The sequence below is a fragment of the Struthio camelus genome, chromosome 2 (genome assembly GCF_040807025.1).
Source record: "Struthio camelus isolate bStrCam1 chromosome 2, bStrCam1.hap1, whole genome shotgun sequence".
Lineage (NCBI taxonomy): Eukaryota > Metazoa > Chordata > Aves > Struthioniformes > Struthionidae > Struthio > Struthio camelus.
The window spans coordinates 10,192,482-10,201,232 of record NC_090943.1 but is presented as its reverse complement, the minus strand read 5'-3'; the positions used below and the strand labels follow the sequence as shown (position 1 = coordinate 10,201,232).

General features: G+C 37.2%; 1 protein-coding gene across 2 annotated transcripts in view; it reads right to left on the bottom strand.

Moving 5' to 3' along the window:
- Positions 1–1,474: 1,474 nt before the first annotated feature.
- RBM33 (RNA binding motif protein 33) overlaps positions 1,475–8,751 on the bottom strand; it is a 102,188-nt gene continuing 94,911 nt past the window's right edge. For both annotated transcript variants that reach the window (XM_068934276.1, XM_068934277.1), the window contains exons 17-18: positions 4,968–5,056; positions 1,475–4,773 (exon numbers count right to left, since the gene is read on the bottom strand). In XM_068934276.1, coding sequence (XP_068790377.1) covers positions 4,725–4,773; positions 4,968–5,056 — 138 coding nt within the window. In that variant the 3' untranslated portion in view covers positions 1,475–4,724. The remainder of the gene's footprint in view (positions 4,774–4,967; positions 5,057–8,751) is intronic.

The window sequence follows — 8,751 nt, the reverse complement described above, 5'->3', positions numbered from 1 at the left end:
AACAAAAGCCCTGTGTTACCCCAAGCGATCTATATCCTTTATAATCTAGCTAACTTTCTGCAACCTATTCAGTATCTGTTTCCTCCACGTTTATTTCTCATGCAATGTGCTGCTAAAAAAAAATTAAAAAGTACAAAAAATAATTTAAAAAAAGGTTTGTGCCTATTAAGGCCAAAAAATGCCTTTTTGACAGCAAACACGAGAAGCCAGCGTTTCACCTTTGAGTATCACCACCCATATAACAAACACAACACTATGGGAAGGACAGAACAACACAATACTATGCCAGAGAGCAATTCCAGGAAATCTCCAGAGTAAGACACACAGGTAAGAAAACCCACAAATGAAAGCCCGTACCCTCCCTCCCACCATCTCACCCAAACTCTAGGAGGGCAACACACCCACACACACATACATACACACAGTTAGCTATGGAAAAGTGCATACAGCAGCTTCTTGGACACTGCACAATTTAAAGCTCAACAGATAAAAAAAATGCTATTTTAAAACTATGAAAAAAATCCAGTATCACATAAAAGGCTCTTTCTTATTCCAAGTCATTTGACTATGTCAAGAAAAACTTAGGAGGACCCTCAAGGCACAGGCATTCTGAAATAACCTACAGTTTTGTAAAAAAAAAAAAATCTCAGCTAAATCCTTGCAGTGGAAACCTAACGTGAAGGAATTAAAATGCTCAGTGCATTTGATATTTTAATGGCTAGAAGGGCTTTTCATAGAAATATGGAATTCTAAAGTGAATTTTCAGAATTAAACTGGGGAATGAACTACATATCTGAAGACATTTTGCAAATGGGGGGCCAGTATTCACTCTCCTCTTGTGAGATCATATTGGAGATATGTGGGCCAAGAACAATTACCCTGCCTAAATTACTCTCTACGACTACTTTATAGAAAACCATTTGCACAGCAGCTCCTTCAGCTATGAAGATGTGTCCTCCTTTTACCTAGCAACAATTTCACCGAGCTTTTCCAATACTGCAAATTGTTTCATCACACAATACGTGCCACATCAATTGCTAACATTTGGATGAAATAAAGTGTTAACACGACCGACTTGAATTATGGGTAAAACAAAAATACCCCAAACTTTTGAGAACAGTATTACAAGGCAGACCTATCTGTACTTGTACAACAAAATCAAAACAAACCTAAAACCCCATACTTTGGTCTCACAGTGCACTGTATATCCCCTTAAAAGTTAAAGGATAGAGCTTTTTTAAAAATGCAAAACATGCATTCTGAAATACCACAGATCATATGGCCAAACCAATCTTTTAGTCAAGGCAAAATATGATTAGTTATAAAGTGAATTCTCCAGTGCTACAAGACGAAAACAAAATAATTAAAAAAAAAGTTGGCTCCATATAATCACCTACTGGCGTTACCTAATAGAATCATTATAAAATTATGCTAATAAAAACTGTGAACAAATAATACACAGATCAGGATATATGTATTGACTTACTAGCATCTTTATAAAAATTTGAAGATATACACAAAAAACACATCAACATTTATGGAACTGTATCCATTAAACTTAGATAAGACAACACAAAAAAACTAACAAATAGCTAAGATGTGGTTGACTAAGCACTTTGAATAACATTTTAATTTTAAAAGTTCAATATTTACATACTACATTAAATTTTTTTTTTGTATTTTGCATTGTATTTTGAATGCATGATAAAGAAAGAACAAGATAATGGTTGCAACAGATCTTCCAAGAAAGTTAACTTAAGATGTTCAGATTTAACTACGTGCTGAAAGAGAACATGGAAATAACACATCCGTCTACCTTTACCTCTACTTCCTCTGCGATTTTTGGGAGGAGACACAACAAATGGAAGTAAAAGTTATGTTACCATTCAAATTGGTCATTGCCAACCGATCCAGTTTTAAGTTAGGATTTGTGAACTAACAAGACACAAACATTTTAACAAGTGACTCACCTAATTTCTACTTTTGCTACGGAACTTTAAGATATTAGGAAGATACGGTGATAATACAGGGTGTGTGTATGTATGTATGTGTATAATAAAATGCATATAGACATACATACATACAGTATGTTTACGCATAGTATGACATGCGGCTACTGCAATAAGCAGCTAAAATCACCAGCAAGCAAGTCTGCCCGTACTCTAGCTATGTGCAAGCAAAAATCTACTGCAACCGCTTTTTAAGAGGATCCATCTAGTCATTAAACAGACATTGCTTACATTGTCTCCTATATTTAAATTGATCTGAGACTATTTCATGTCTTTGTTTCCAAAGCCATCCACTTTTTTTTTTTTTGTTAAAAAAGCAACTGGATAAAAATTTTTAAAACTTGTTTAAAGCTGGCTGAACCTCAGTCTCTTTGGGATAGATTCAAAACCCAAAGCAGGAGTGTTTGTAGAAACTTCTTTGACTTTTGAATCAAACCCATATTCTAAGGCTCCAAGAAACCTTCTAACCCCAATAACGTTTGCTTATGACAGGACAGCTGATCAACTGCAGATGTTCCTACTGCTGAACTCAGCTGCTGGCCTGCTTTGGCAGTTGCCTCTAGTGCAGATTTCCAGACACACACTACTATCGCTCCATTCCTAGATGTCGTCCCATCCTTCTCATTACAGAGAAGCTGTGCTGTAACAGTGGGATGAATAACTGTTTAATGACTCATTTTAAACATAAGCATTTATTTTTAAAAAATAAAAAATACAGAACCTGAGGAGGAAGCAGAGGGAGCTGGTGCTCATGGACATGAGGAATTAAACCGCACTTGCTAGCACCAGTCACTGGGATCACCTCGCATTAAGTCTTCAAGGTTGGCTTCCACTAGGCACTCCCTACCTGCGGCTCCTTCACTGCTCTGGGCTTAGGTCTAACCTGAACAGGACACAGTAATGGTGCTGAAAAATATTAAGTATTATGCATAAATGTGGAACTAGGCAGACAGATATAAAACTCACTTCCATGCTGAAATTCTCATGATATCACTCTGTCCCTTTGCTAAGTTGCAAATGGGCTTATACAAACTCTTGAAATTTTTTCCCAGTGTAGTAGTTTCAAGTACCAAATTATTCTGTATTATTCCAGTGAAAAAGCAGTTTTCGCTTGAAGACTTTTGACAGTTCTTATTACTGAATCATCAATTTTAATAACATCTACTTAAATGAAAGTCTGTATCAAAACTGTAGGAAAGCCAATTAGGTGGTCTTTGCGACTTGGTTACCATTAAATCTTTTGAGGAAAAAAAAACCTATGCTATTATGAACTTGCTCAGTTCATCATTCTGTGCTTAGCACACCTATTTTGGATCCCAGTTAGAGCTGTTTCATTACATACCAATAGTGTTCTTCTGTGGTTACTCAGGTAACAAGCCTATAAAGTTTCTGCAAGTTTCCCCATTCAAAGAGTAGGTGGAGGGCTTAAGAGTATTCCTAAAAATAAAGGATCAAGCAAAAGCTCACAGTCTAAAAACCAAGGAAATGTTCATAAAAACTGCAATCCAATATAAAGACGACATTTTAATAAGTTTATTCAAAAATAACTGAAAAAAATTGTTCCTTTGGCAATACCATCTAGATGGTTCTAACCAAAAGGAAATTCTATGGATTTTGCTTTGAATAAAATATAAGCTCCTTAATGTCTGCACATAATTTTTGGAACTGCCATTTTGGAACTGTCACCAGGAGATTCACGTAGTTCTTATAGTCCTGTATTTATCGGGAACAACACATCAAACCAAATCCTTGCAGTTACGGCTTTCTTATGGTTCAGCATTAGTCACAAAATAAATCTCCAGGAAAAAAAGCTAGTCAAAATAAAGTATATGGCAATTATGAAACACTAGCCCAAAAGAACTATTAGAAATGCACCACTCTTCCTGTGTAACATTTTTAAAGTGAGCCATTAAATATTTCTTTTTCCTTATATCTGGCAATGCCATTTAAAACAACTTAGTTACAACTTGGAGTTAACTACCCCATGATGCTACTGGAGGATAAAGATCCTTTTTTTTAAAAAAAAAAAAAAAAAACAAGGGAATATACAGCAATGTTATTCCTACACAGTGTTTTATGGAATAAGCGGAGTTGGAAGGAGAAGATGGAAGTCTGTATTGGAATAGAAAATGCAAAGACAGACTAAGCATATTTACAGAGATAGAAACTACAGTTTTCCCGTGTCACCTCCAAAGCTTCTCAGCATACTGTTATTCAGTGAAGTAGACCATGTTGAAATCTATGTAAGGATACCTTCTATACTCTCCGATATGCAACATAACTAAGGTTTTTTGTTTAGAAAAAGTGAGTTTTCATTTAAATACCTCACACTGAAGATAAGAGCAACCATTATCAAATATTCTTTGCTATGAAGAAAGTTTTTAAATCTTTCGATGTAAACGTTCTCTCTCAAGTCACTGTGGCCACACAGTAGTATCTTGAAGAACAGTGTCTACATGCATCGTAAGCATTTTGAAAAAAATTCTGTAGTTCCATGTAGTTACAACCGAACGTGAACAAACGGAACAGAAATTCCACCTTTGTAGATCCTCTTAAGTTCAGCTCTGCCTGAGGACATCTTGTTGCTTTCTGTAGTTCAACATAGCAATTAAAGACTGCAAGCTGAAAGGTTTCAGAACCTGACGGTTTTGCCACTGTGTCTCGTGTAACGCCACAGTACGCTCCTATCAGCACAAGGACTTCTCTCAGCAGCTATCACTCAACTATCAGCGCCACGTTTATGTGGGACAGATCTATCATGTGCCTGTAAAAAGATGAAGGAAATTTAAACCTGGTACTCAAACTTATTCTAGGCAGAGAGAACAGAAAATAAGGACCTGTGAAGGTCACTGATAAAGAGATGCTAGATTAGATTAAGAAAAACATTGATCAAAGACAACCAAATTTCACTTTTTAAGGAAGGAAATGAACGGAAGGCAGTAGCAGTGATTAACTAACCTGTGGAATTTCTGTTGAAATGCTAAAGCGTGTGCTGGCTCCTTAAATTTTGCTATGGCTTTCCGCTGTTGAGGAAGCATCTGTAAACTCTGCAGAGACAAAAAATAAACCGTTTTTTAAAATAGTCACTTAAAATTTCCATTTAAAAACCTCATTTTGCACCAATACCATTGACATTTTGTCATAATTCTTTTGTCAGAAACACTTTTCAGTGCTCAGGGAAGGGAATCAGACACAGCATAGATTCTCAGAGATTAGACAGGGACCCAGCTGAGGGCATTCGAGCTCGTGTATTAAGCAACTGTGCTAATAGAAAAACACAGACTGGTTAAGCAAAGGCCACAACTCCGCAAACTGACCTGTACACATGAACCAAACCTTGCAACCAAACTCCCACCAGCTCAATGAGGAGCATTCAGCTGGGCAGAGCTGCTTCTGTGGAGTCATTTGCTAAAGTTAGCTCATGTTCACAGACACGAGCACTTGGATTCACTCACCTGACTTACGTTAAAGGATCATGACTTTCCACAGGTTTAAGAGAAGGGCAGAAACTGGAAAAAAGGTGAACTCGCCCAGTGCAGGTTTTGACTATTTCCTCACATCATTTTAATAAATACATGTGGCTAGCTTTTGACAGACACTAAACAACCACATGACCTTGATGAGATGGCTTAGGTCACCAGTCTCAATTCCTTCCAGGAATTGGAAACCACATCTGGCCAGAAAAGACACATCTGGCCAGAAAAGTCCATGGGATACACGCTTCCTAAACTACTAATGCCATTTCACAGTGCTGTAAATAAAAAAAAACACTCAGTACTAAGGTCTCCAAAACTATAGCATGTCTCAGTCAGGGAGCAGGAGAAACCATGTCCTTGCTTCCCTTGCAGGAAGAACTGTGTTAAATGGCAATGCCAAAGGTCATCCCAGAAAGTGGTCCCATAGCCTTTGCAAAGGGAAGTCATTAGACTTACTGAGATTAAAGTTGATGTTTTGGGTTAGTGTTTTAGGTAGAATGGCGTATATTTCAAAAATAATTCTCCAGATAGACATTTGAGAAATGCAGGAAAATGAACTTCGACCTATTATATCTGTACACATTCAATGACTGATAAGAATATGTGACAAGCTTTCAGCATGACTGAATATTCAGAAAGGCAATATCAGACCTACCTCCCCTTTTTCCTGAATCCTGATCCTATTACAAACCTGTGATCTCACCACCTGTAAACCCAGGCCATAGATGTTTCACAGCAGCTGGATTAAAACATGCCTCCTGAAAGCTCCAAAAGTAATAATTTTGAAGTGTTACGCCACAGGGATTCCAGTCGCTCGCTGTAAGTTTTCTGACGTTTAATTGTCTATACTGCAGAGCATTCAAGGTTGAATTGCTCCGACCTCAGCTTCCAGTCCCCAGTTTTTTTCCTATGGCTTTACGTGCAAAACCAAAGAGTATCTAACAGGCCTCTTTTCTGTGCGGAAGTTTCTATGTAAAGTCGATCCAATTTTGTACTGAGCTCAAATACTAAGGCACCTCAAAGCTTTTCCATGTTTCATGACAGTCTCCTGGTGGGCGAGCATAGATTTCCTCCTTTGTTTCTGAGTACCGCCCGGCACTTAGCAGCACGCACACACATTCAGATGTTTCTAACACTTTGACTGCAATCATTCCTCAATATTTTATCGCCTCAGCCAAACCAGCTAAAAACTTCACCTGCAAAAACTTTATCATCATCTAAATTATTTTGAAAAAAATCCACAGAAAAGTCCCCCCAAAGACAACCAAATAGCTTTAGACAAATAACTAATCCTTGGGAAACGACCAGATACAACCCCACTCATTGACACATTTTTTTTCATGAGGGACATAAGCTGAGATGTGTGCCATCTCCACTCAATCTAACGCAGCATTTTAAGCAAGATGTCATATACGTAGATGAAATTTGTTATAAAATTGCCTACCTATATCTTTTTTGAACAGGTAACGGTCTAATTGAGAACACACTTATCTAACAGGAGCTGCGGCACCCGAGCGTCATATTTTTTAGTTGCTAAGCCTGACAACTCAGCTTTGGACTCTTGGTGTAAATGACCCAATCTGTTGATTTTTAAGTCGTTAATTTTGGCAGTAGCTACCTCGCACCTTTTTTGTAATTGACAGGAAACCTCCTTGCCTATCCACGAAAACCAAAGGAGATTAATACATCCCTCCCTCCTATGATTTCAAAGCAAAAGCAGAGGAGAGGTTACCGGAAATTACCAACTTCATATTTGGAATAGCCAAGAACAGGGTGAGCAATGTAACCTCTCCCTGTAATCATCAAGAAAGTTAAAAGACCTCATAATCAGTACAGAAAAAACATAAGGCTCAACCAAGTAAAATTACAATGTTCAGCATTTATTGGACCTGCTGATAGTAAGCCTTAGAGTCACTGCGTTCTTTCTCAGAAATATGATTTACCCAACCTGGCAAGTTTCAGCTGGTTAATTTGTAGGGTACAAAGGCCACTACACAGCTACAATGACTAGCTAAGGCATTGCGATTTCTGAGCTGGTAGGAATAGGACTTATCTAAAACAACAACAAACTGGGCAGATGAAATTGTTTTTTTAATCAGAAAGATCATTTTACCAACAAGAACACTACTGAGCAGCACAGAATACCTATGAAAGAACTTGAAAAAAACCCTCATTTTTCCTATAACTTATCTGCCGGAGTGAACAAAGGAGTCACTGAAGTTTGTGTTCTTCTCCTGCACAGATGTCACCTCATTATCATTTACAGAAAAGCATCTAATATGCATTCCCTTAACGCTACTTTTCTGGACAGATTAACAGAAAAGGACTAACTGTCGAAGACTAAGAATTAGTCATCACCATCAAACAGCAAGATTTTAAATTAATAAGAGATTTACGAGAATTATAAAGAATATCGGAACCAGAAAACAAAAAGAAGACACAAGAGAAGCAAAATCGGTTCGTATATCATTTCTCAAAGAACATGAAACTTTTAATACGAGAAAAACCCCTTTGAATCACTGAAAGGATGAAAGGTGCCCACATTATTAAGAAGCTGCCTCAGTAATTAGCCTATGGAAAAAAAAACCTGAAGGGAGACATTCTGGTATAGCACCAGAATGATTAGTGAAATTAGAACAGCAAAGTATCTAAATCTTCTTATAAACAACATATTTGTACTTTCACACAAATGAAAGTTTACCGATTGACTCGTCTGGATATTATGTCACCTCCTGTTCATCTTTCTGCTGCATTATCGTTATATTTCCCAAGGCAAATAAATGCAGTCAAAACACTTCCAAATACAAGTCAATTTTAATACTCAATCGCTTTGGCAGCAAAGCATTATTCCTGGAAAAGTCTATTGAAAAGCACATTTACAATATTCAATTTCACTTGTTAATATGGACAACTGTAGAAACAAAGGAAAGTATCTGCAGAAGAATTTCAGTGGAAGCAGCAGCCATTTATACTCCCAAGTTTACTTCCAACTTCATAATTTCTCTCAGATTTTGTCAGTTCCTCCTGATCGTAGTTTTAATTGAAACTTAAGCTTAAATTATAACAACTAGAATTTATTCCACATTCATCCTAGCTACAAAATCACTACTTATCCTCAAAGGAACAAAATATCAAAACTGAAAATTACAGTTCGCAGCCACAACACAAGCCTTGTGGACTAGCTAAGGTCGTTACACGGACACTGCCTTATGCCTCCTTATAGTTAGCTCTGAATTTGTCCCTGTGTTACCATAAAGTACTAGTAA